The sequence below is a fragment of the Globicephala melas genome, chromosome 11 (assembly GCF_963455315.2).
Source record: "Globicephala melas chromosome 11, mGloMel1.2, whole genome shotgun sequence".
Taxonomy (NCBI): Eukaryota; Metazoa; Chordata; class Mammalia; order Artiodactyla; family Delphinidae; genus Globicephala; species Globicephala melas.
The window spans coordinates 2,330,417-2,358,274 of NC_083324.2; the positions used below are offsets into that span (position 1 = coordinate 2,330,417).

Genomic DNA, 27,858 nt, shown 5'->3' on the forward strand with positions numbered 1-27,858 from the left:
CTTTTTGCTGGCTGAGTAACAGTTCCTCGTATACACGTAGGACCTCCTGTTTATGTATTCATCACTCGCTGGACTACTTGTTTGTGTGTCTTGGCGATTGTAAATAGTGCTGCAGTTAACGTTGGGGTGTTGTGTCTTTTTGAATTACGGATTTTCCGGAGTAGCGCCCAGGAGTGGACATGCAGTAGTATAGGTTCGCTCTCTCCTTAGTTTTCTAGGAACTGGGATACAGTGCTTTCTAGTGGCGGTCACCAATGTACATTTCCACTCACCGAGTTGGGAGGTTCCCTTTTCTCCACACTCATTCCCCATCGATTGTTTGTAGACTTTTTGATGCTGGCCATACCGCCTGCTGCGAGATGATGCCACTTTAGAATTTTGATATGCATTTCTCGGATAATCAGCGACTTTCTGCTTCCTGTCGTGGTCGGGGTTTTTCTTTTTAAACAGTGTGAGTAAACTTTCCCTCCTGAAATTTGGCTTCTTGAAAGTCTGTGTTTTTCGAATGTGTTTTCGGTTACCTAACCCAGGTCATTTTTGAAGACACGTGTTATTCAAAGCCCCACAGGCTCTGTGAGTATTAGGTGCCCTGAAGCACCGGTTGTAAAGTTGTTGTTCCGCGAAACGTCCACAAGGCGGCAGCATTTCTTCGTGGCCAGCTCTAGTTTGTTGGCAACCAAAAGCCTTAGGAAGAGTCATCTTACTAGGCTGTGAATTAGAGGGGAAGGTGCCAGAGGCAACACCCAAGGGCTTGTGTGTCACTACCTCTTCCCTGTTAAGCTTCACGCCCCCGAAAAGTCCAAACCCTGGCTAAAGCTGCGGGTGCTGCGGTGTGTAGGTGGGGTGACTCCTGGCAAGGAGGCCGGATGTGGGAAGCCCACCAGCAGCAGCCGTGGAGGCTCGGTCACGGTTTGAATCTCCTGCAGCCTAGATGGTCCCCCATGGTTGGGGTGCACTTGGCTTCCTTTTAGCTCTCGGAAGGCCCACCTAGGTTCTGAAGGTTTGGTTCCCCCCACAAAGGAAGAGGCAGGACAGCTTTAAGGGGCTGCATCTGCAGGCACATCGTCCTCAGGTGTCTCCGCTCCACCTCAGTGCACCCTTGAGACCCCAGGCTGCTCAGGCTGCGGGGATGTAACACTAGTGAATATCACCGAGGCAGGAGGTGAAAAGTGTACCCATTTCTGTCCTTTTGCGTTCATCTTCAGTTTAATTCTTATGGTATGTTGCGGTAGGGGTAATTTACAGTGTGGTGTTTGGTGTAGGTGTACAGCAAGCTGATTCACTTATCGATATTCATGTATCTATTCTATTTCGAATTCTTTTCACATATAGGTTATTGCTGAACGTTCAACAGAGTTCCCTTTGCTTTACAGGAGGTCCATGTTGATTATCCATCAAATGTGTGTATATATATATATATACACACACACACACAGACATATGCACATATATACACACACAGACATATATATATATATATGCTTGTGTGTACATGAAGGTCGACCTCCTAATTTATCCTTTGCCTCTACTTTTCCTTTTTGTGAGCCCTACGTTCGTTTTCCAAGTAAGTGTGTTGCTGTTTTGTAACACTGTGTGTTACACAGTGTTCATTTTGTGTTCATGTGTGTCTCGTGTTCAGTCCTAGGTATAACCGATATCATATGCTATTCGTCTTCCTCTGACTCACTTCACTTACTGTATGATTATCCCAGGTCCATGCATGGTGCTGCCAAGAGCATTATTTCATTGTTGTTTATGGCTGAGTAATAGTCCATTGTATATATGTACCATATTGTCTGTATCCAGTCATCTGTTGGTGGACATTTTGGTTGTGTCTGTGTCCTGGCTGTTGGAACTATAACTGTGGGGCGCCTGGTTCATTTCCAATTATGGGTTTCTCCAGATACATGCCCAGGAGTGCTCCTGGGGCTGGGCTCCTTTTACTTGTTAGGAGCTTCGATACTGTCCTTTATGGTGGCTTTTGCCAATGTACATTCCCACGAAAATATAGGAGGGTTCAGCTTTTTCGCTCCTCGAGGGACGTGGCCCTCACTGGGCTGCTGCCTGGCTCTGGTAACCAGCATGCACCCCGCACCGCCAGGAGCCAGCATCCTGCCCCCAAGACTGGCAGCCAGTCAGCCCCACCGAGGTCCGCTGTCAGTCCATCTAGCCACGTCTGCTCGCATTTCCAGGAGCCGAGGAGGAGACTCACGTACTCCCAGAGCTACCTGTCAGCCACAGTGGAGCCTCAGGATTCAGATGAGGAGACGAGAAAAGCCGAGAGGAAGTCCCGTGACGCCTGGCTCACACCCAACAGGTTCCAAGTGACCGGTCTTCACAGCACAGGCAGGACACATCACCTGGGGCTGCCACCCCTCGGCGCCGTCACAGAGGTGGGTAGCGGGAGTGGGTCTCCGGTGGGCGTCCGCAGGGGCCTCCCCCTGACCTGCTGCCCCCCAACGTAGGAGTGGAGGGAGAAAGCGCTGTTTGCTAACATACTGGAGTCAGTGCTGCACCGAGAGAGCAGGGGCTGGGACCGGCGCCCCCAGGACTTGGATGTGTACACACAGCCGCCGCCGGCCCCTCCAGCACCAAAGCCCGGGACAGGTAACTGTGGGCGGCACCCGTTCTGTTTTAGCAGCCACACTCCTGGGCTGGGAAATCAGGATTCGGCGGGGGGCTGGCTTCAGAGCGCAGGCTGGCCGGAACTTCTGGTTCCAGCTGGATTCACTTGCTGTGTGATGGGGGGGGGGCAGGTCCCGCCACCGCTCTGGGCTTGGTTTCTATGAAAGGGAGGCCTTGGAAGGTAGGGCTAAGGGCTTTCAGGCTTCACACTGTGTTACCCATGACCAGCCTCGGCAGGCTCTGGGCGCTGCTGGGCCCTTCCGGCTCCCAGACACAGCTGGTTGTCACCCGTGGGGGCAGGTGGGGGCCTGGCCACACCACCCCTCCAAGTCTTCTTCATCCCCCGTTTGTGAAGAGGGACCAGAAATCATTTATAGGTAGAGAACCAAACCTGTGAATTAACAGAACCAGAATCTTCAGGGAGAAAGAGCGGTGAGTTGATCTGGCCACAGACCCCTTGCCCAGAAAGAGACCCCTTGCCCAGACAGCTAGACTGGATAAACGGTGGAGTGCTTTCCTTCCCTGACGCCTAAGGGCTGCTGGTAACAGCTCCGTGAAACCGGAGGACGTGCTGACAAGCTGCTGAAACTGGTCTACTCCCCTTCTCTGGGCTGTGTCACCTCCCTTCAGTAGAGGCCGCAGGCTCTGGGGCCGCAGGCAGGGTCCCAGGCTCAGGGTCACTGCTGTGGTCCAGTGCAGGGACAGCAGGCTCGCTGCTCCGGCCCTTCCCAGCCCCAGGGCGCACACCTGAAGACACATGGGTGAGAACAGCTCCCCACAGACTGCTGTCCTGGCACCAGGTGAGAAGCCATGACCTCTCCATCTACGCCAGCAAAGAAGCTGCGGTGTCATCGGGAAGATGAGCTGTCAGAACGCCGGCAGCAGGCCTAGCCCCGCAGGTGGATGACGGCTCCTCCTCCCAGGACCAAAGCCTGGCCGCCTCAAGGCAACGCCTGTGATGGGCAAAGCACTGGGAACCACCCGAGCAGGAAGCCTGCCAGGTGAGCACACCAGGGCAGGTGTGTAGAGGCCCGTCTGTGCCGCCGGAAGATGCTGCTCGTCCTTGTCAAGTGGCAGAGAAGCATCAGCTAGGAGCAGCACCTGCTGTCAGGCAGCAGCAACATCACCTGTGCAGGACCAAACCCGCACGGCGCCGTGGCCCGGGCACCTGCCCCTCTGCTCCTGGAGCCCTCTTCTCACACATGAGGACAAAGGGCCCTGGAAGCCACCACCACAGGGGGGAGCGCAGGGTCAAGAGGTCGTGAGGCTGGCTCTGAGGAAACAGGTGACCAGTGCAGCAAACACTAGAAGGGGAAACGCAAACTGTCCTTCCTTTGGCTCCTAGCTTAAAGAATGACACATACGCGGTTTTCAAGCTGTTTCTTGGAGAACGTGTGGTCTGGCAGAAATGGCCACCCTGCTGAGACGCGGCCCTGCCACCCCAGGCCAGCTTCCACCCCGAAGCCTCCCGGTGAGGCGAGTCTCAGCAGCTCCGCGCTCTCCCCGTGTCGGCTCAGAGCCCGGGATCGTGTCAGGCAATAGTGCCCACGGGGGCCTGGAGAAAGCCCGTCAGAGAACTTGGTCAGCTTGTAATAAAGCAAGTTCTCTACCTTCCGGAAGGCGTGTGTCAGGCGGACAGCAGCAGGGATGCTGTCCCCCTGCTTCAGGATGTCCAGTCCAGAGGGTGGGCACAGACGTAGGCTCGCTTCTCTAGGACCTGCTGGGACACTTTCTTGATCAGTTCATCGAGATTTTCCGGAGAATCTGGGAGGGAAAGAGGAAGAGTAGGTGATCTTTGGAAAAAAATGTTCCAGCAACTCCTGTTATCACGAAGTCAGCCCTCCTGTGTGAAGGAGCCCTGAAGGTGGCAGCCCCGTCCCCAGAAAGTGATTGATTGTGGGCTGCCCCCTGGCGACCCCACCTGCTGGAGAAGCCATTTCATCATCCCCACTGCAGGCGGTGACAGCCGCGTCAGCACAGTGGGTGTGGGGTGCCAGTGCTCAGAGTTGCGTGGAGTCCCGCGCTCCTCCCTCCGCAGGTCAGCTGGGTACAGGGGTCCCCCCAAGAGGCTCTCACCTGGCATCAGTCCCACCCCCCCTCCCCCAACCTGAGCCGCCCACTTACACTTGTCCAGCTGAGACAGAGCGAAGAGATTCTGGTAGTAAGCTTCCGTGCAGAAGATGTTGGCCAACAGAACCTGCCAGAACCAAAGTCCGAGAGGATGACTGCTGAGGACCCTGGGCCTTAGCACTGCCCGGCCTGGAGCCTGACCTCTGAGCTTCAAAGAACTCGGTCAGCCAAAGCAGGCAGCTTGACCAGAGTCAGGTGGCCTGGCTCAGAAGCCATGGCAGCCGTGAGCCAAACCAGCTCTGTCCCCAGGGCAAGTGACTCAATCCCCGCAGGCACGGTGCACGTCAAGACTGCGGGGCGTGCACACAGCAGGTGCTCAGACCGCACCCACCCTGCTGGCACATGGGGTGAGGGCGCTGGGTTTCGGATTCGACACTCACTCCCCCTCCCCGCCCCCAGGCAGGAAGGTGAAGGGCAGTGGCCCTGTGTCCTGAACAGCACAGACCCGCCCATGGGAGCTGAGAGCACCAGCTATGGCCACGGACACAACTTGGCAACCCCACCCATTTCTGGGTCAGCTGGCGTGGACCCCGTGCTCACCCTGACCCCGGGGACACAGCCCTGGACGCGCCCAGCCCCTCCCTTCCCCACTACCCAGCCTCATTAAAGTGCAGCAGGAGGACCCCTGCAGGGAGGCTGCCTGTGCAGGTGGGAGGGGCGGGCCCACCTCATGGTCGTGGTTCTGGAGCCCCACGCGGATAGAGCGGCTGGCCCGCGACAGCACGGCCGTCATCCCGTACAGGTTGATGAGGATGTTGGCCACTCGCTTCAAGACCAACTGCTCCTCCACGATGGTCTGGGAACAGAGGGCAGGGTGGAGACTGGCCACCCGGACACGACTCCAACACACTCTTCCAGGCCCACCTTTGCTCATCTCTGAGCCTCTCTCTACACCCTGGGGGAGCAGGGCTAACACTGCCTTCCCTTCGGGTTTTCCCTTAGCTCTGTCCAGATCTGGGCAGGAGTCAAGACAAGATCATGTCCCAGAAGCCGGGCTGAGACCACCGGCCAGTGCTTATTACCACCTTTGGATGCAAGAAACACAGATCAGGTCCTAAGAGTAATAAGGTCCAGGTGGGGCTGCCCCTCCCGGCTCCAGGGAGCCTCTGGTCACCCAGAAGGTGCCCACCCAGCAGGGGCTCCCCCCACGCTCCCCAGCTAGCTGAGTGGTCCCCAGGGCAGGCAGCCACAGCCAGCCCTGCTTCCCCAGCCCTCCAAGGTGACCAAGATTTCTAGGCCTGGTCCCCACGCTTGGCAAAATGTCATCTCACAGATGCTGGCCCGCTTCGCTGCCCCCAGGTACCTTGCCAAAGCGAAGCAGCAGGGTCTCCACCGTGCGGCTGAAGTAGTGCACGTTCTGCTCGAGCTTGTGGGCACTGTCCTGGGGGGCCGGGGGGAGGATTCCGCTCAGCACCGCCCTCCCGTGGTGCCCAGGCCCTGCTGCCAGGCTTGGCTGTTCTCCACCGTGACAGGGTGGAGAAGGCACCTGGTGACCCTCGGACTGCCTGGTCCTCCCCGGTGCCCCCGCCACGCCCCCTCTGGGAAGGGGATACCCCTGGCTGGACCCACTCACCTCCATGCTGGGGTGCACGGCTCCGAGCTTCCCTGTCAGCCCAAGGTCCACAGTTCGGCCCAGGGAGTCCCGAACCCTCCGGCTGACAGTCTCCATGATGGTGGTCACATTGCCCTGTTTAAGCTGCCTGCAGAGAACCCAGGCTCTGTAAGCAGAGGCCCTGCAGCCGGCTCCTGCTGCCCAGCAACACGGCCCCGCCTCCATGCCAGCAGCTCTAGGGAACCTGGGCAAAAGCTCCCTGACTATGCAAAGCCAGAGGGGCCAACCCAGGACCTGGACAGTTCGTCAGGGAGCAGCCGTCTCCTGTACAGCCCGAGGGGACACCCGGGTCACACCTGCTTCCAGGTTATTCTCTCCCCGAGAGCCTGAGAAGTCCTCTGGGCCAGCCATGCCTGGGCGCCGGCAGGGACTACTCACTGTCCTGGCCCCAGGGTGGGGGCAGGAGAGGAAACCAGTCCTGTGTTGGCCTTGGAGCTGGCGCCTCTCCTTGCCCCGGTTCTAGACGGGAGCTGCAGGGGAGGAGGGCAGGGCCCTGGCGGCTTCCCTCCCTCCAGCCAGCCTGTGAGCCAACTGACCCCTGCCAGGCTGCACGCCTGGTCTACGGATGAGGCAGCACCCTTCTCTGGCTGCCCCGGGACAGGCCTCTGCTGGGCAGGGTGGACCCGAGGGGCAGACGGTGGACGCGGTACCTACTTGACCCTTGCAGTCAGGATGCGGCCGGCATGCTGCAAGCCTGTCAGGGCGATGTACATCCGGAGAATCTCGTTGGTTCCCTGTGGCCAACATTATCCAGGTCAAAGGCTGCCCACGTCAGGGCAGCCCTAGCAGTGCCGCGTGTGTGACTGGCTAGGCCCTGCTGCATCCCGCTCACTCTTCAGAAGCAGCTGGGAGCAGGGCTGTGACCGGGGGCCAGGGCAACACGTGGGCTACTGCTTCCACGGGACAAGTTGGGGCTGACCAGATGGCGGCGGCCTCCCTCTGGGACCTACCCCATCCCATGACCAACTGTGCATGAGTCATTCCTTTTTCCAAGCTTCCGATTTTACTTCTTTTAAGCAGAGAAACAGCCCCCTTAAAAGAAGTGAAGGGTACTAGTACCCAGGACACAGGTCCTTAGTGGACCCACTACTAGCTCAGTCCAGGCCTGGCTCCTCGGGAAGCAGCTGGCTGCACCACAGTGCCAGGTGCCAACACCCCGGGGGCTACCTCTCCCCTGCTGCCACCCCTGGGCACCCCCCCGACCGTGAGCCACGTGACCTCGGGGACGCGGACCAGGGGGCTCGTGCCTGTCGTGCACAGTGGTGCTGAGAGTCAGAGAGGCGGGGCTGGACTGGGGCACACCGCCAGGCCGCGCCACGGACGGAGACTCCGTGGGAGCAGAAGTGGCAGCAGGGAGAACTCCAGGCTGACCCAGGCCCGTCCCGGGTGGTCTTGGCTTCACGCTGAGGGCCCTGCACCCCTCAGAGCCCCTGAACCCGTGCTGACCACCCCACCAGCCACAGAGGACCGCACTCACCCGGGCCAAGGGGAGGGGCCTTGGGAGAGGCAGGCCTGGGGCAGCAGGGTCGTGAGGTGGGACCTGTCCCTGGGGCCTCGGGCTGGCCGGGCCCTGTCCACTAAGGGAGAGGACACAGGGGACACTAGCAGCCAATGCGGTCTTTCCCCTGGAAGGGGAGCCCCCCAGGCGCCCAGCCTCGCACTGGTCCCAGGGTCTGCCTCTGCACACCTGTGTCCAGCCTGAAATCCTGGCCGGCCTCCCTCCACAGCTGCTGGCCGCACCGCTGCCACCTACGCCCTGGGCAGGCTTGGGGCCCTGCATTTCCAGGGTCGCGAACGCAAGCAAGCCATTCTCTGCTCCAAACTTTGTTACTGCTTCCCGGCCCTCACAGTACGATCCAAATAGGCTTCCATGGCTGGCAGTATCTCTGGCCTTCCTGCCCAGTCCCTCTGCCCTGCCCACCCTGCCCCACCAATACCCCAGCCCCGCCGAGCAGGACCGGCCGCTGCTCCGTTTACCTGGTGCCAGCAGGTACGGTCCCGTCAGGACCTGGCACACTCCACTCCCCTGCCCTCTCTGCCCCCAAGGCCAAGTGCGCTCCTTCCTGAGACCCCAGCCCCTCACCACACTGGTGTTCTGGAGTCGTCCTCTCTCAGCCAGGCTGCACGACCAGACCAGTAGCGCCCCAAAGGCGACTCTGGGGTCCCAATGCCCTTTCCTCCCTGCTCCCAGCCTGTGAACTCCCAACATCAGAGGCGCCGGGGAACGCCCTTGGGGTGACCCTGCCAGCTGCCTCATCACCTGGAATGGGCACTGGAGGCTGCACCCCGGCCTCCCAGGCGGACACCTGCGGGCGGTCGAGCGAGAGGACGCGCCAGCCGGCCTGGGCTCTGCGGCCTGGCGCCAGGACCACGAGGCTCTGGGGTCCACAGCAGAGCGGGGCGGGGCCGAGAGCCTGGCGGGCGGCGCACTCACCTCGAAGATGAGCAGGATGCGGCTGTCGCGCAGGATGCGCTCGTACGGGTAGTCCCTCATGTAGCCTGAGCCCCCGAGGACCTGGAGCGCCTCGCTCACACACTGCCAGGCGGCCTCGGAGCTGAACACCTGCCGTGGACCCGGGACGAGGTCAGCATGGGGCCGTCAGCCCCAAAGCCCCTTCAGGAGGAGGACCCTCTGCCTCGGGGCCAGGTGGCTGCGGGCGGGGTGGGAGCTCCACGCGGAGGACTGGGCTTTGGAATGAGACGACCCAGGTAGGAGCCCTGACTGTCACGTCTCACTGGTGGCCAAAAACTGACCCCTCCCCAAAGCAAGACAGAAGCACAGGGGCTCCTCCCCAAAGCAAGACAGAAGCACAGGGAGCCCCTCCCCAAAGCAAGACAGAAGCACGGGGGCTCCTCCCCAAAGCAAGACAGAAGCACAGGAGCTCCTCCCCAAAGCAAGACAGAAGCACAGGGAGCCCCTCCCCAAAGCAAGACAGAAGCACAGGGGCTCCTCCCCAAAGCAAGACAGAAGCACAGGGGCTCCTCCCCAAAGCAAGACAGAAGCACAGGGGCTCCTCCCCAAAGCAAGACAGAAGCACAGGAGCTCCTCCCCAAAGCAAGACAGAAGCACAGGAGCTCCTCCCCCAAAGCAAGACAGAAGCACAGGAGCTCCTCCCCAAAACAAGACAGAAGCACAGGAGCTCCTCCCCAAAGCAAGACAGAAGCACAGGGGCTCCTCCCCAAAACAAGACAGAAGCACGGGGGGCTCCTCCCCAAAGCAAGACAGAAGCACGGGGAGCCCCTCCCCAAAGCAAGACAGAAGCACAGGGGCTCCTCCCCAAAGCAAGACAGAAGCACAGGGAGCCCCTCCCCAAAGCAAGACAGAAGCACAGGGGCTCCTCCCCAAAGCAAGACAGAAGCACAGGGGCTCCTCCCCAAAGCAAGACAGAAGCACAGGGGCTCCTCCCCAAAGCAAGACAGAAGCACAGGGGCTCCTCCCCAAAGCAAGACAGAAGCACAGGGGCTCCTCCCCAAAGCAAGACAGAAGCACAGGGGCTCCTCCCCAAAGCAAGACAGAAGCACAGGGGCTCCTCCCCAAAGCAAGACAGAAGCACAGGGGCTGCTTGCCCCCACCAGCTATCTCACGGAAGGAGGGCTGACACCAAAACGCAGGAAGGCCACAGACTCAGGGCAGCACAGTCCTTCCCAGGGAAGCCCAGCTGCTTTGTTAGGGAGACAGGGAGTTACAGTACACAGTGTGTATCCTCTTCTTTTGCTGTCATCACCAGCAGCTTGCTGGGAGACACTGGCCTCTCGTAAGCTGGACGCTGTCCTCTGCTGCTGCTCCTACGCTACTCTGCCCTCCCCGGCTGCATCCCAGGGGTGCCTGGCACGGTGGGTACCTCGTAAATACCTAAGCAGCGACAAACTAAGGAGGAAGACGGCAGGCACGCTGTGCGTGGGGTTACCTTCACCATGGCGGCCTCGATGGAGCAGTCAGGGAAGCCCGGCTGGTCCAGCATCCCCGCAGTGAGGTAGGCCATACTTTCCATCACGTAAGCCTTCTGAGCCATCAGGGCAAACTTCTCCTGGAGCGTTCAGAAAAATACACAATCAAGAAAGAATCTGCCTGTACTGAGACCCAAACCTGCCGAGCAGCAGAGAAGGCAATTCAGACCAGGCCCAGTGCCCAAGAGCACCAAGGCCCGGCACTCGTAAAAGGGGCCACGTGCTCATCTTCTCCCCGAATCACCGCCTAGGAGTCGGCAGTACAGAGCCCCAAGCACACTTTCAATGCCCACGAGGTAGAGTCAGCCCGTGCGGTGCTTGACCCTCCATACCTGAATCAAGCCAAACTCGCTGAGGTTCCTGTTGAACTGTTTCCTCGTGCAGGCGTACTCAGCGGTCATCTCTGAAGAGGAGCAGAGTTATCAAAGAACAATTTTCCGGCTGTCTTAAAACGATTTCCTCAGTCTATCGTCACCACCCTTCAAACACTCAGGCAGGATGTACGAGGAGCGGGTCTGCTGAGACCGACACCCTGAAAATGAGAGTCCTGCCTTCCAACATCTCCAGGTTCAGGAGTGACTGTCCCCTCTGAGTGGCACCCAGGGTGGAGGCAGAGCAGGATCAGGAGCCAGTCAGACACGTCTGGACCCAACTCTCGCTCTTAGCAGCCGAGCCTGGGCCACGTGGTCTCCCTGCCCTCATCAACACTATTGACCTCAGAGAGACAGCAAAGGCCACGGGACGCCCTGCACAGAGAAGCAGGCTCACACACGGCACATGTGTCCATCTGGCAGCAGGAGGGTGGCCTGTGGCTTCCACGCCAGCCCTGCAGGCGCGCACGTGCCCACAGCGGACCCCCTCCCTGCAGCCAGCACTCTCCCAACACTCCCCACGGACATTCACGCGTAACCCACTCTCACAGTGGGCTCGCACGGTAGACACCCAGGGTGGACAGGCTCCCACATTCCCCCATTTCTGGGTCTTGCGATCTCAGGGGCTCTACATTCTCTGGGGACAGACTGACCACGAGAGTGAAGCCCTTGCATTGAGTTTTCCAGACAAGGAAGCACAGTCCAGATGGGCTTAGGGCCTTGGGGGAAGCTTAGCAGAGGGAGACAAGCCCTGAGCTCGCAGTCTGATCGGGGAGTGTGGTTTCGGGCAAATCACTCCCCTGCTCTGAGCGTCCGTCCCTTTGTCTATAAACGAACTCTGCCCTGAACTCTGAGCAGCTTCCTGAGCACCCAGTGGGGAGCTGGCCCCGGGTACGCCCGCACCACAGCCAGGGCCCTGCGTGTCCCTGTGGTCCCTCGCACAAAGCAAAGATGGCAGTGACGTTCCGTGCCCCCCAAAACCCCTATCAGGCTGTTTTAACTTCACTGGCAAAGGGAAGTCTAGGGTTCAGTGCCCATAAAAGAGGAAAGGGACAATCCAAAGGCTGAGGGACCAGGATCCCCAAGCTGACCCCGCGGCTCACCCACTGTGCAGAGTCATCCACAGACAACCAGTGCTCAGGCTTTTCGGTGTCCAGCCCACATTCAGGTGTTCACTCAGCAGGCAGAGCAGCCACCCCTCTCTACCTCCACCAGAAGGTCCCCCGCCTCCCCCATCCCGTGCGTGTTGAAACCTCAACACTAGCCCTTCAGGGCAGCCTCAGTGCACCCTTCAGTCTAACTTGAAGCCCTGATCCTAGACTTGGACAGGACTGGCTGTCAGCGGCCTGGCTCAGCGCTGGCCCGCCCGCCCAGGGACGTGGCAGAGCCCCTGGGCCGGAGCAGGCAGGGGCACCAGGGGCAAGTCTGCCGCAAAGGGCTGCTGTCCCTGACTTACGTACCGATCAGTTTCTTGAGCATCCCAGCCACGGCACTGCCCATGCTGAACCGCCCGCTGTTGAGGATGTTCATGGCCACCTGCAGAGAGAGGAGGGCTCAGCGCGGGTCCAGCTGGGAAAGCTGAGGGCCCCAGAGGGCTGAAGGGGACAGACCGCAACAGTGCTCATCTGCTCTTACCAAAAGCTTTCCTGAAGACAACAGGCAGCATCCAGATGGAGTTAACCATCCTGCCAACCCTCCCCGGGCCGGGAGAGAACAGTCCCAACGCCTCAGAACCAGGCAATCTGTCACTGAGATGCTCTCACAAACATCCCTGAAGGCACCCCCCCCCCAAAAAGAAATGGGACACCCTTATTCTAAAGGAAGTGGCCACTTCCCTCAGCCTCAGGGGAAGAGAGCAGAAACTAAGACGGGCTGGGTACCCACTGCCAACTCCTCACTTTCCCAGCAACGCTTCAGCGTCAGGGTCCTCCTTTCACAGATGAAGAGCCAGAGGTTCCAAGTGGTGAGCCAGTCACAGACAGAGCACGCAGCTGCCTGACATGCACGCCCGTGCCCCCTGCACTGAGCCAGTCCCTTTCACAGACGTGACGCGCTCCTCCCCCCGCAGTGCCTACAGTAATGACCCTAGCTAAGGAGTTTTGTCAGCCTCACGCCCCTCTTCCAACCCCAACTTTCTCCCTAAAGCCGACGGCAAGCACACACACTGCTTCCCAAGTACCAGACTACCCGGGTTTGGGGAGGCACCCCCTTACAGACCTAGGGACCTAGAGACCATAGCCACCCTGGCAGCAGGGGAGGAGGGGCATCCCAGGCACACGGTGGACGTGTGGCCACCAGCACAGGCTCCTAGAGGACGCTGTCACCTGCCCACCTCTGCTCAAGCCTGTGAGGCCCAAGGAGGAGGCGTCAAGGCAGGGCTGGGGCCTGGGGGCAGCAGGCAGCCTGGGGCTCAGCTTCACACGTGGCACTGCTTGTACTGACTGCTCGCCTGCGTGACTGGGATTAACCAAACGTGCCTCTGAATTTGAATTTATGACTACTTGCTAAATAACCTGAATGGAGACTCTCAAAACAGATCCTGTGGGGCTGGGGAGACTGGAAACACCTGCTCCAGCCACTGGGCAGGCAGCACTGGTCCTGACAGGCGAGTCCGAGGCGGGTGGGCAACTCGGTGGGCACGGCCAGAAGCTGGGGCTCGGCGAGGTCACAGTGCAGTGTGACCTGTTGTGCCTCCGCTCGGGCCTGTGACCTGTAATGTCAGACTCCCTGTGTCTCAGGACATGGAGGGGGGACGAGGAGGGGGACACCGGTCCTGCTTGACCTGCCAGGATTGCAAGCAGGAACTGAACCCCCACCCTTGGTCCCTTCTCCCAGACTGGTTCTTAAAGGCCGCCTCACAGCTGCATGAACAAACTTACGTCACAGCCCCTTCGTGGTTGATTCTCAGCTTCACTTACCACAAGAACAAGAGGAGGAGAGGACTGGACACCAGGCCCCAGTCCCCAGGAGGATGGAAGGCCTGGCCAGCTCAGCCTTACCTGAAAGGGCTCGTGAGCCTAGGCGTTCCCTCCCACCCAGGCCTGATCCTGCTGCGTGGTCACCTTCCTACCGCAGAGCAGTCCCCTCCCACAACTACACTCCAGGTACGAGACACGGCCGTCCCCGCAGCCCCCGTCGCTGACTGCCTCTGCGCCCCGATGAACCTCCTACTTGACCGCACGCGGCATCGGCACTCCCCGGGCCTGTGGTCATCCTACCCGCCATCGCTGGGATCACCCTAGCATGTCGCGCTTTTCAGTGCTGAGGCTGACTGGCAGGCAATCCCACTCATCACAAGATAGGGCTTTAGAAATCTGTTTTTCTTTTGCATACTAAAACCATCACTTCTCACCTAACACAATGGAAAAAAATTTTTTAATGCAGAGTTGGAAAGGACTGGGGAAAGACCTTACACACAGTCCAACCGTCCAGCAGGCAACATGGCAACATGGACCAAGAACTTAAAAATGACCACGTCCTCTGACCCAGAAACTTGACTGGTATTTAAACTCAGGAGGTGATGAGAGAAGTGTGCAAGTTATGTATAAGGATACATGCCATGCAGTGCAGTCCCGAGTGGGGAAGAAGGGAAACTGCGCTAAATGCTCGATCCTGGAGACCCAGGGACAGTGAATGTGGCGTCCCCACATGAGGAAGTGCTGTGTGGTTCTGAACCTCAGCACATCAAATTCCCCAGCATGAAAAGACTGTGAGGGCTTGCTGATAAGTGAGGAATACCAGCTGCCACCTCTCACACACACACACACGCACGCAGAAATATTTCAGTGATGTAAGCTATTTAAAAAGATCTAGAAAGACAAGCACCAAAAGTGTGAACAGTGGAGACAGCAGAAGCAAGAAGAACTGCAATCCTGCAGCCTGTGGAACAAAAACCACATTCACAGAAAGACAGACAAGATGAAAAGGCACAGGGCTATGTACCAGATGAAGGAACAAGGTAAAATCCCAGAAAAACAACTAAATGAAGTGGAGATAGGCAACCTTCCAGAAAAAGACTGCAGAATAGTGATAGTGAAGATGATTCAGTACCTCGGAAAGAGAATGGAGGCAAAGATCGAGAAGATATAAGAAACGTTTAACAAAGATCTAGAAGAATTAAAGAACAAACAGAGATGAACAATACAATAACTGAAATGAAATATACACTAGAAGGAATCAATAGCAGAATAACTGAGGCAGAAGAACGGATAAGCGACCTGGAAGACAGAATGGTGGAATTGACTGCTGCGGAACAGAATTAAAAAAAAAAGGATGAAAAGAAACGAAGACAGCCTAAGAGACCTCTGGGACGACATTAAACGCAACAACATTCACATTCTAGGGGTCCCAGAAGAAGAAGAGAGGGAGAAAGGACCCGAGAAAATATTTGAAGACATTATAGTCGAAAACTTCCCTAACATGGGAAAGGAAATAGGCACCCAAGTCCAGGAAGCTCAGAGAGTCGCATACAAGATAAACCCAAGGAGAAACATGCCGAGACACATAGTAATCAAATTGGCAAAAATTAAAGACAAAGAAAGATTATTGAAAGCAGCAAGGGAAAAATGACAAATAACATACAAGGGAACTCCCATAAGGTTAACAGCTGATTTCTCAGCAGAAACTGTACAAGCCAGAAGGGAGTGGGCATGACATATTTAAAGTGATGAAAGGGAAGAACCTACAACAAGATTACTCTACCCGGCAAGGATCTCATTCAGATTCGATGGAGAAATCAAAAGCTTTACAGACAAGCAAAGCTCAGAGAATTCAGCACCACCAAACCAGCTCTTCAACAAATGCTAAAGGAACTCCTCTAAGTGGGAAACACAAGAGAAGAAAAGAACCTACAAAAACAAACCCAGGGCTTCCCTGGTGCCGCAGTGGTTAAGAATCCGCCTGCCAATGTGGGGGACACGGGTTCGTGCCCCGGTCCAGGAGGATCACATGCCGCGGAGCAGTTAGGCCCGTGAGCCACAATTACTGAGCCTGTGCATCTGAAGCCTGCGCTCCACAATGGGAGAGGCCGCGACAGTGAGAGGCCCACGCACCGTGATAAAAAAAAAACCCAAAAAACCATAACAATTAAGAAAATGGTAATGGGAACATATATATCAATAATTACCTTAAACGTGAATGGATTAAATGCTCCAACCAAAAGACACAGGCTCGCTGAATGGATACAAAAACAAGACCCATATATATGCTGTCTACAAGAGACCCACTTCAGACCTAGGGACACATACAGACTGAAAGTGAGGGGATGGAAAAGGATATTCCATGCAAATGGAAATCAAAAGAAAGCTGGAGTAGCAATACTTGTCTCAGATAAAATAGACTTTAGAATAAAGAACGTTAGAAGAGAAAAGGAAGGACGCTATATAATGATCAAGGGAGCAATCCAAGAAGAAGATATAACAGTTGTAAATATATACGCACCCAACATAGGAGCACCTCAATACATAAGGCAACTGCTAACAACTATAAAAGAGGAAATTGACAGTAACACAATAGTGGGGGACTTTAACACCTCACTTACACCAGTGGACAGATCATCCAGACAGAAAATACGGAAACACAAGCTTTAAGTGACACAACAGACCAGAGAGATTTAATTGATATTTATAGGACATTCCATTCAAAAACGGCAGATTACACTTTCTTCTCAAGTGCACACAGAACATTCTCCAGGATAGATCACATCTTGGGTCACAAATCAAGCCTCAGTAAATTTAAGAAAACTGAAATCATATCAAGCATGTTCTCTGACCACAACGCTATGACATTAGAAATAAATTACACGGAGAAAAACGTAAAACACACAAACACGTGGAGGCTAAACAGTATGTTACCAAATAACCAAGAGATCACTGAAGAAATCAAAGAGGAAATCAAAAATACCTAGAGGGCTTCCCTGGTGTCACAGTGGTTGAGAGTCTGCCTGCCGACGCAGGGGGACACGGGTTCGTGCCCTGGTCCGGGAAGATCCCACATGCCGCGGAGCGGTTGGGCCCGTGAGCCATGGCCGCTGAGCCTGCGTGGCCGGAGCCTGTGCTCCGCAGCGGGAGAGGCCACAACAGTGAGAGGCCTGCGTACCACAAAAAAAAAAAAAAAAAAAAAACCTAGAGACAAATGACAATGAAAACACGACAATCCAAAACCTATGGGATGCAGCAAAAGCAGTTCTAAGAAGGAAGTTTATAGCAATAAAATCCTACCTCAAGAAACAACAAACATCTCAAATAAACAATCTAACCTTACACCTAAAGGAACTAGACAAAGAAGAACAAACAAAACCCAAAGTTAGTAGAAGGAAAGAAATCATCAAGATCAGAGCAGAAATAAATGAAATAGAAACAAAGAAAACAATTGGAAAGATTAATAAAAGTAACAGCTGGTTCTTTGAGAAGATAAACAAAACTGATAAACCTTTAGCCACACTCATCAAGAAAAAGAGGGAGAGGACTCAAATCAATAAAATGAGAAATGAAAAAGGAGAAGTTACAACAGACACTGCAGAAATACAAAGCAACCTAAGAGCCTACTACAAGCAACTCTATGCCAATAAAATGGACAACCTGGAAGAAATGGACAAATTCTTAGAAAGGTATAACCTTCCAAGACTGAACCAGGAAGAAACAGAAAATATGAACAGACCAATCACAAGTAATGAAATTGAAACTGTGATTAAAAATCTTCCAACAAACAAAAATCCAGAACCAGATGGCATCAGAGGTGAATTCTATCAAACATTTAGACAAGAGCTAACACCCAACCTTCTGAAACTCTTCAGAAATTTTCAGGGGAAGGAACACTGCCGAACTCATTCTATGAGGCCACCCTGATACCAAAACCAGACAAAGATACTACAAAAAAAGAAAAGAACAGTTCAGTATCACTGATGAATACAGATGCAAAAATCCTCAACAAAATACTAGCAAACAGAATCCAACAACACATTAAAAGGATCATACAACATGATCAAGTGGGATTTATCCCAGGCATGGAAGGATTCTTCAATATAGGCAAATCAATCAATGTGATACACCATATTAACAAACTGAAAAAGAAAAACCATACGATCATATCTCAATAGATGCAGAAAAAGCTTTTGACAAAATCCGACACCCATTTCTGATAAAAACTCTCCAGAAAGTGGGCATAGAGGGAACCTACATCAACATAATAAAGGCCATATACAATAAACCCACAGCAAACATCATTCTCCATGGTGAAAAACTGAAAGCATTTCCTCTAAGATCAGGAACAAGACAAGGATGTCCACTCTCACCACTATTATTCAACATAGCTTTGGAAGTCCTAGCCATGGCAATCAGACAAGAAAAAGAAATAAAAGGAATACAAATTGGAAAAGAAGAAGTAAAACTGTCACTGTTTGCAGATGACATGATACTATACATACAGAATCCTAAAGATGCCACCAGAAAACTACTAGAGCTAATCAATGAATTTGGTAAAGTTGCACGATACAAAATTAATGCACAGAAATCTCTTGCATTCCTATACACTAATGATGAAAAATCTAAAAGAGAAATTGAGGAACACTCCCATTTACCATTGCAACAAAAAGAATAAAATACCTAGGAATAAACCTACCTACAGAGAGAAAAGACCTGTATGCAGAAAACTATAAGACACTGATGAAAGAAATTAAAGATGATACAAACAGAGAGATATACAGTGTTCTTGGATTGGAAGAATCAATATTGTGAAAATGACTATACTACTCAAAGCAATCTACAGATTCAATGCAATCCCTATCAAATTACCAATGGCATTTTTTACAGAACTAGAACAAAAAAAAACTCTTAAAATTTGTATGGAGACACAAAAGACCCTGAATAGCTGAAGCAGTCTTGAGGGAAAAAAATGGACCTGGAAGAATCAGACTCCCTGACTTCAGACTATACTACAAAGCAACAGTAATCAAGACAGTATGGTACTGGCACAAAAACAGAAATACAGATCAATGGAACAGGATAGAAAACCCAGAGATAAACCCACACACCTATCGTCAACTAATCTATGACAAAGGAGGCAAGGATATACAATGGAGAAAAGACAGTCTCTTCAACAAGTGGTGCTGGGAAAACTAGACAGCTACATATAAAAGAATGAAATTAGAACACTCCCTAATACCATACACAAAAATAAACTCAAAATGGATTAGAGACCTAAATGTAAGACCAGACACTAAAAAACTCTTAGAGGAAAACACAGGAAGAACACTCTGACATAAATCACAGCAATATCTTTTTTGATCAACCTCCTAGAGTAATGGAAATAAAAACAAAAACAAATGGGACCTAATGAAAATTCAAAGCTTTTGCAAAGCAAAGCAAACTACAAACAAGACGAAAAGACAACCCTCAGAATGGGAGAAAATATTTGCAAACGAATCAACGGACAAAGGATTAATCTCCAAAATATATGAACAGCTCATTCAGCTCAATATTAAAAAAACAACCCAATCCAAAAGTGGGCAGAAGACCTAAATAGACATTTCTCTGAAGGAGAGATACAGATGGCCAAGAAACATATGAAAAGCTGCTCAACATCACTAATTATTAGAGAAATGCAAATCAAAACTACAATGAGGTATCACCTCACACTAGTTAGAATGAGCATCTTCAGAAAATCTACAAACAACAAATGCTGGAGAGAGTGTGGAGAAAAGGGAACCCTCTTGCACTGTTGGTGGGAATGTAAATTGATATAGCCACTATGGAGAACAGTATGGAGGTTCCTTAAAAAACTAAATATAGAATTATCATATGACCCAGCAATCCCACTACTGGGCATATACCCAGAGAAAACCATAATTCAAAAAGACACATGCACCCCAATGTTCACTGCAGCACTATTTACAATAGCCAGGACATGGAAGCAACCTAAATGCCCGTCGACAGACGAATGGATAAAGAAGATGTGGTACATATGTACAATGGAATATTACTCAGCCATAAAAAGGAATGAAACTGGGTCATTTGTAGAGATGTGGACGGATCTAGAGACTGTCATACAGAATGAAGTAAGTCAGAAAGAGAAAAGAAATATCGTGTATTAACGCATATATATGGAACCTAGAAAAATGGTACAGATGAACTGGTTTGCAGGACAGTAACTGAGACACAGATGTAGAGAACAAACGTAAAGACACCAGGGAAAGCGCCAGGGGGTGGGAGGTGGTGGTGTGATGAACTGGGAGATTGGGATTGACATGTATACTAATATATACTACTAAAAAGGGTAACTAATAAGAACCTGGTGTATAAAAAAAATAAAATTCAAAAACATAAAATAATAATAAAATAGGTAAACAAAAAAGTGTGAACAGTGGATGGCAACTCCCCAGGGACGGGCTTCAGGGGACTCACGTGTTCCCTCATCTGTGTGTGACATCTGCACACAGACGCCCATTGTGTGCCCTCCACCTCCCCTACCCTCTGCTCCACACTTCCCAGGCAGCAGTGGCTGGAGCCCTGGCTGACGGTCCTTGGGTGATTCTTGTAATGCTCAGGAGGCCAGGGAGGTCCTGCTTTGATCCCTGTTCACAGCCAAGGTGGGGCAGCTTCCCACTGTGAAGACACTTACCCAGGCCACCCAGTAAATTAGGGCAGAGCAGCAATATAAAGACAAATAGCCCAATTTAAAGACGGGCAGAGATTTGGAAAAATGTTTCTTCAAAGGAGATAAACAGCCCATGGAAACAACCTTAATGTCCACTGACAGATGAATGGATAAAGAAGATGTGGTACATATATACAATGGAATATTACTCAGCTATAAAAAAGAATGAAATAATGCCATTTGCAGCAACATGGGTGCAACTAGAGATTATCATAAAGTAAGTCAGAAAGACGTATTATCTGAAGTAAGTCAGAAAGAGAAAGACAAATACCATCTGATATCACTTATATGTGTAATGTAAAATATGGCACAAATGAACGTATCTACAAAACGGAAACAGACTCACAGACATAGAGAACAGACTTGTGGTTGCCAAGGGGGAGAGGGGAGATGGAGAAAAGGATTGGGAGTGTGGGACTAGCAAATGTAAACTATTATATACAGAATGGATAAATAACAAGGTCTTACTGTATAGCACAGGGAACTATATTCAGTATCCTGTGACAAACCATAATGAAAAAGAGTATTAAAAAAAAAGAATGTCTGTATGTGTATAACAGTTACTTTGCTGTACAGCAGACAATGGCACAACACTGTAAATTAACTATACTTCAATAAAATATTGGGTTGGCCAAAAACTGACTTCAGTTTTTAAGTAATAATAAAAGACACATTTTTCATTTTCATCAAGAGCTTTATTGAACAACATATTCGCAGTTTTGTTCCACTACCTCCACCATTTTTCAGGCAACTTCATAATTCCATCTTCGCAAAACTTTTTATCTTTTTGAGCAAAGAATTGTTCCAGGTACCTTTTACAGTATTCCAGGGAATTGAAATTTTTCCCATTAAGAGAATTTTGTAAAGACCAAAATAAATGGAAATCTGAAGCCTGGTGAATATGGTGGATGAATCAGAACTTCCCAGCCAAGCTGTAACAGTTTTTGCCCGGTCATCAAAGAAACATGTGGTCTTCCATTATTCTGATGGAAGATCATGCATTTTCTGTTGATTAATTCCGGATGCTTTTCTTCAAGTGCTGCTTTCAGTTGGTCTCACTGGGAACAGTACTTGTTGGATTTAATCATTTGGTTTTCCAGAAGGAGCTCATAATAGAGGACTCCCTTCCAATCCCACCAATATATACAACATCACCTTCTTTGGATGAAGACCAGCCTTTGGTGTGGTTGGTGGTGGTCCATTTTGCTTGCCCCACAATCTCTTCCATTCCACATTATTGTACAGTATCCACTTTTCATTGCCGGTCACAATTTGTTTTGAAAATGGAATGTTTCATTACATTCCAGTAGAGAATCCATGTGGAAATATGGCCAAGAAGGTTTTTTTCACTTAACTTATATGGACCCCAAACATCAAAGTGATTAAGATAACCAAGCTGGTGCCAATGATTTTCAACATTTGATCTGGATATTTTGAGTATGTCGGCTATCTCTCTCATGGTATAACGTTGATTGTTCTCAATTAATGTCTCGATTGATATCTATCAACTTCAACTGGTCTGCCCGACCGTGGAGCATCGTCCAGCAAGAAATCTCCAGCACAAACTTCACAAAACACTTTTGACGCGTTCGATCGGTCACAGCACCTTCTCCATATACTGCACAAATATTTTTTTGCGTTTCAGTTGCGTTTTTACCTTTCCTGAAATAATGAAGCATAATATGCCCAAAATGTTGCTTTTTTTTCTTCCACCTTCAATATTAAAATGGCTACACAAAAATTCACCAATTTTGGTAAGTTTTTTTAAAAAATGCATGCTGATATGACAGCTGTCAAAATACGATCTAGCAAAATTGTTTCGAATGAAATTAAAGACAACTAAATGCTACTAGAGCCATCTTATGGAAAACATCGAACGAACTTTTTGGCCAACCCAATAAAATAAAATAAACAAAGGGGATAAATAGCCAATAAGCACATAAAAAGATGCTCAACACGACTAATCATCAGGGAAATGCAAATCAAACCACAACGAGATACACTTCACGCCCACGAGGATGGCTGTAATTTTAAAAATGGACGATCACACATATTGGCAAGGATGTGGAGCAACTGGAACCCTAAGGCACTGCTGCTGCGAATGTGAGACAGTGCAGCTGTTGTGGAAGAGTTTGGCAGTTCCCCAAAAAGCTAAACATAGAGTCACCATTTGACCCTCCATTTCTTCCAGGTGTGCGCCCAACAGAATGGAAAACAACATTCACACAAAAACGTGCACATGACTGTTCACAGCAGCATTATCCAAATGGCCAAAAATTGAAACAACCCAAATGTCCATCAGCTGATGACAGATGGACAAAACATGGTCCATGCACATGATGGAACGTTACTCAGCTATAAGAAGGAGTGACAGCTGCTAGACTTGGATAAACCTTGAAAACATTATGCAGCGTGAAAGAAGCCATACAGGAAGGACCACACATGGATTCCATCTAAATGAAACATTCAAAATAGGCAGATGGGGCTTCCCTGGTGGTGCAGTGGTTGAGAGTCTGCCTGCCCATGCAGGGGACACGGGTTCGTGCCCCGGTCTGGGAAGATCCCACATGCCGCAGAGTGGCTGGGCCCGTGAGCCACGTCTGCTGAGCCTGCGCGTCCGGAGCCTGTGCTTCGCAACGGGAGAGCCCACAACAGTGAGAGGCCCGTGTACCGCAAAAAAAGAAAAAAAAAAAAAAATCCGCCTGTCAGTGCAGGGGACACAGGTTCAAGCCCTGGTCCGGGAAGATCCCACATGCTGTGGAGCAACGAAGCCTATGCGCCACAATTACTGAACCTGTGCTCTAGAGCCCACGAGCCACAACTACTGAACCCACGTGCCACAACTACTGAAACCCGCACGCCTAGAGCCTGTGCTCCACAACGAGAAGCCACCGCAATGAGAAGCCCTCGCACCACAACGAAGAGTAGCCCCCGCTCACCGCAACTAGAGAAAGCCCGCACACAGCAACAAAGACGCAATGCAGCCAAAAACAAAAATAAAATACATTTATAAACAAACAAACAAAACAGGCAGATCCACAGAAGCAGAAAGTGAAACAGCGACGGCCGAGCTCTGGGAGAGGGAAATGAGAAAGTATGGGGTGTCTTGCTGGGGTGATGGCAATGTTCTAGAATTAGACCATGGAGATGGTTGCACAAGCACAGTGAATATACTAAAAACCAACAAAGCATTCATTTGAAAATGGTAAATTTTGTCATGTGAATTACCTGTTATTAAATATATTCTTACTCTAAGAAAAAAAAATCAGAGTAAGCACTGAGGACCCAGGGCTGTGCGTCCTGAGCTTTGCAGGGCCACTGGGCTGCTCTCTCCACTGGCTGCGGGAGGACTCTACCCCTACGTGAGGGAGGGTGAGACTGAGCGCTGCTGCACCCCTGCCTCCCAAGGCTGACTTCTCTCCGCTCTGCTGACCTCCATGCAGAGAGCCATGCATGGCCGCCCGGCCAGCCCAGCCCAGTGCACTGCCAGCAGGGAGGTGACGGGAAGCTGGGCCAACGCACACGAGACTGCAACAAAGGTCAGCACACGCAGGGCAACGCACCTTAAAGCCGCCTCCAACTTCTCCGAGGACGTTTTCCACGGGCACCCTGGTGTTCTCAAAGTGGACCTCGCAGGCTGGAACACATGACATCCAGGACCTCAGCTGAGGGGGACGAAGCGCTCTACCCCCGACCCCCACTCGAGGGACGCGGTTCATTCACTCACTCGCTCATTCATTCAGACCCTCCACAGTCCGAGCTAAGGGACCCAAGAGGCTGAGCCTCGTGAGGACCACAGGGCAGCTCCAGGTGGGCCGAGGGCCACTTACAGGATACCAGCCTCGAGTGAGCTGAGTGCCGACTGGGCTTAGGTGGGGAGGAGGGAGAAGGGAGGAAGGAGGAGTCCCAGGCTGGAAAGATGGGGGTCTGCTGTACTGCAACACTGACCCAGGACCCCCAGCACCACCTCCCTCCAAGGCTGAGCGCCACAAGGTGGCGACGACCTCACCTTGAAGTCATCATTGCCCGATGTGTGGAGAGATTTTGCCAAATGCTCAGGTGGAAACAAAACTACTTAAGTCTCATGTTATCTTGATGTTTGATACCTTTTTATCAAGATAACATCTCACCTTGTCTCTCTCTCTCTCATACACACACATGCATGCACGTGCCACTCACTGTTGGAGCCTCGGATGCCTAACTTATCCTCAGGTTTCCCGCTGGTGATTCCACCAAAGTCTCTCTCTACTATGAACGCTGTGACCTTGTCCTTTACTGAGCCATTAGAATCAACAACCTCTGTCTTTGCAAACACAGTAAAAACACTGGCTAGTCCTCCATTGGTGATCCAGACCTGAGGAAAGAAAGCAAAAGGGCTCCAGAGAAAACCAAACTACTACAAACTGGCCACCCTCAGCACCAGCTGCCCATCACAGCTCAGGCCAGAACGGGCTCAACCCAGCATCCCCAGGGCATGGATTTCCCCAGCAGACACAGGTGGCCCTGCACGTGTGTCAGTGCGTGTGTCACGCAGCTCTGGCTCAGCATGAAACAGCTGGGGGTGGGAGGGAGGATGACGAGGATGACGAGGATAACGAGGATGACGGTTAAGGGGTGATGTGCCTGCCCTTTATGATCCCTGGAGCGTGGGAAGTGGTCAGTGCGTGGTGGTGAAGGTCAGGACGGAGACCCTGGCGCGGCCACGGAGGCCACGCAGCTGTACCTTGGAGCCATTGAGGACGTAGTGTTTCTTATCTTCACTTAACGTGGCCCTGGTCCGGATGGAGGCGGCATCGCTCCCACTGCGGCGAAAGCAATGCGCGGTTGAGGGGTAATGCTGGAGACAAGGCCCCACGGAAAGCAAAGGGCCAGCTAATAGACACATTCGGCTTTGCAGCCACAGGCAATCTGTAGACACACGGCCATGCTCCAGCAAAACTTCATCTATGAAAACAGGCGGCGAGGTGGGTTTGGCCAGCCCCGCTCTGTCACATCGGGTGAGAAGGCGGCAGCGACGATGTTTGGGAGGTCTAAACACGGAAATGCCGGCTCACGTGGGCTCTAAGCTCCCGCGAGGCGAGCGCAGGGGACCCAGGTCCGCAGGTGGGGAAGCAGGATGGAAAGGGGCTGGATAACGGACTTGCCCTGATGGCGGCTATGAGACTCAGGGCTCATCACCCCATCTCACTGAACCTCAGTTCACAGCCTGTAAAGTGGGCACAATACCACCCGCCCTTTATACTCTGAAAGTCGCTGTGAAGCCTGAATGCATTACTGTATATTAGGAGGGTTGCAAAGCACAAAGAAATTACAGGTGCTGTCAGCCATGTTATCTCATTTGTAAAGGTCACCAGGAAAGAGAAGTAAGGTAGAGATAAGAGAGCATGAAGAGAATGGGTGAGAAAAGCTGTGGACTCAACTCCCGGGAAGTCTTCAGGGAGGGAAGAAGCCAGCCACCCCGCTTCAGTAAAAAGAAAAGCCCCTGGACCCTGAAGCTGTGGGTGACACGCAGGGCTGACCTGGCTGGCTCCGTCAGGCAGAAGGCGGCCACGTGCTCCCCGGAAGCCAGCTTGGGCAGGTACCTGGCCTTCTGCTCCTCGCTGCCGGCCAAGATGATGCCCTGGCAACACACACGGGCTGCTTTCAGCGGTGGCAAGAGAGAAGTGTGTGAAACGTGCTTGCAGAACACAGCCCCTCTGGAACACGCTTCCTTCACGCAAGAGCTGGCAGCCGCAGTAAAAAATGGGGAGCTGTTGGAGGGTCTGGGGAGCTGGGCTGCCAGGGAGACCCCCAAGCGCACAGTCCAGGGTGGCCTGGCACAGCTCCAGGAAGGGCCTCAGTCTTTCCGGCAATTCCTCCACTTCCCAGCAGGGTGGCCAGAGCCGGGTGGCTGGAGCCACAGCTGGTGCTTGGGCAGCGCCATGCCCGGGCACCAAGCTTGCTGTGCACTCAGCCCCCTCGGTTTCTACACTGAACAAGAACCACCCAAGGAATGAGCTGTGGGCCCCTGGACCTGCCCTGAAAGACTCCAAGCAGCGGAGTAGGAGGACAGGTGCCAACAGCAGGGGGGACACGCTCAGGCCCCGAGGGAGCCAATCAAGAGGTGGGGTCACCTCCAGCCTGTGGTGAAGGCAGGCTCCATGGAGGCAGTGGCATCTGGCCTGGGCCTGGAAGGATGGGTCAGAGGCGATGGGGCAGGAGGAGGTTTCAAAAGGAAGGACAGGGCCACCGAAGGGCACTGAGCACGGTACAGCGAGGCTGCAGGACAGTGAGGCTGCAGGACAGCGGGCCTTCCTCCGAGACGCTGAGCCGGCTGCCCCCTCGCCACTGCGGAAACCCAGACCCCTGACCTTGAGGCCGATGGCCTGGTGTGCTGCCAGCGTCACGGCGATGGAGCAATCCAGGCTGATGATCTCCCCCAGCCGCGCGTACATGGTGTTGGAGAGGCCCAGGCCACCTAGGGCAGAAACAGGCCAGCTTCACTTACGCTCCAGCCCCAAATTCCTCCCAGGAAAGGCAAGTGGCTTTATAAAGTCAGCTTCCCAATTTTTAAAAATCACAACACAGAATGGTACAAAGGAAACAGAAATTACCCATGAACTTGTCACTCAGGAAGAGCATTTTTGTGCACATCCTCTCAGACTTCTTCTAGGCATGTAAGCATATACAGGTGTATATTTTAATATAAAAATGTAATATTTAATACAAAAACATATAAACACCTAAACACACATAAAGTTACTTGAAATGCTGTGAATACTTCCTATCACAGATCTTGGGCTTCACAAACATGAACCCCATTCTGAAACCCACCCCCAGCATCTCGTGGCCTCCAGGAAAGGTCTCTCTGCCTGGGATACTGGAATCCGGGGTTGGGTCCTTCTGTCGCAGGGGTGCCCCGTGTGCTGTAGGACGTGGGGTGGCATCCTTGACCTCTGCCCACTAGAAGTTCCCCCTCCTCCACAGTTCTGACAACATAAATGTCTCTAGATGTTGCCAAATGCCCACCCAGGGTCGGGGGGCAAAGTCACCCTCGGAAGGAGTCAGTGTTCTAGGAGCAAAAAGAGAAAACACTAAAAACGCAGGCTCCGCTGAACTTGGGTATTCTGCATTTTATCTTCAACTTCCGGCAGTGGTGGGGTGGCCTTGTGTGCACCTTACAAATGACTACCCGAGGCCTAAGGTCACGTGCGGCCCAACTGCAGGGGGCGCCTTCCACACAAGGGGAGGGCCGAGTCCCTGCAGGGGTGCGCAGCGTCCCCTGCGCTCAGCGGGGACCCAGGGAAGGCCAGGGCCCTGCGGCACCCATCACCATGCCGCTTTCAATCAAAACGCTTGTGCTCCTACTTGTTTCACATACTGAAGTCAGTGTTGCTTGTTAAAAAAAAAAAAAGCTGTGTATTTTTTTCCCCATGAAAGTATCAGAAAAATCATGGGGGGAGGACAATCAATGGGGACAGATGACAGGTGGATGGAGACTGCTTGACGGGGGGGAGGGGCTGAGGGGCCAGAAAGACCCGG

The 27,858-nt window shown here is 52.5% G+C and overlaps 2 protein-coding genes across 5 annotated transcripts in view; one reads left to right on the plus strand and one right to left on the minus strand.

Annotated features, from left to right (window-relative positions):
* CFAP92 (cilia and flagella associated protein 92 (putative)) overlaps positions 1 to 16,807 on the plus strand; it is a 306,152-nt gene extending 289,345 nt beyond the window's left edge. Inside the window, exons 15-17 of the mRNA XM_060308672.1 lie at positions 2,193 to 2,393; positions 2,466 to 2,607; positions 13,522 to 16,807. Coding sequence (XP_060164655.1) covers positions 2,193 to 2,393; positions 2,466 to 2,607; positions 13,522 to 13,928 — 750 coding nt within the window. The 3' untranslated portion in view covers positions 13,929 to 16,807. The remainder of the gene's footprint in view (positions 1 to 2,192; positions 2,394 to 2,465; positions 2,608 to 13,521) is intronic.
* The window catches only part of ACAD9 (acyl-CoA dehydrogenase family member 9), a 62,531-nt gene continuing 35,751 nt past the window's right edge, over positions 1,079 to 27,858 (minus strand). The window contains exons 5-19 of one of the 4 annotated variants that reach the window (XM_060308675.2): positions 26,688 to 26,794; positions 25,857 to 25,957; positions 25,061 to 25,139; positions 24,517 to 24,691; positions 23,901 to 23,974; positions 12,147 to 12,222; positions 10,648 to 10,718; positions 10,276 to 10,395; positions 8,802 to 8,930; positions 7,022 to 7,101; positions 6,329 to 6,455; positions 6,059 to 6,136; positions 5,423 to 5,551; positions 4,750 to 4,822; positions 1,079 to 4,389 (exon numbers count right to left, since the gene is read on the minus strand). In XM_060308675.2, the coding sequence (XP_060164658.1) occupies positions 4,289 to 4,389; positions 4,750 to 4,822; positions 5,423 to 5,551; positions 6,059 to 6,136; positions 6,329 to 6,455; positions 7,022 to 7,101; positions 8,802 to 8,930; positions 10,276 to 10,395; positions 10,648 to 10,718; positions 12,147 to 12,222; positions 23,901 to 23,974; positions 24,517 to 24,691; positions 25,061 to 25,139; positions 25,857 to 25,957; positions 26,688 to 26,794 (1,520 nt within the window). In that variant the 3' untranslated portion in view covers positions 1,079 to 4,288. The other 3 variants (XM_060308673.2, XR_009565992.1, XM_060308674.1) reach the window with 3 other exon arrangements.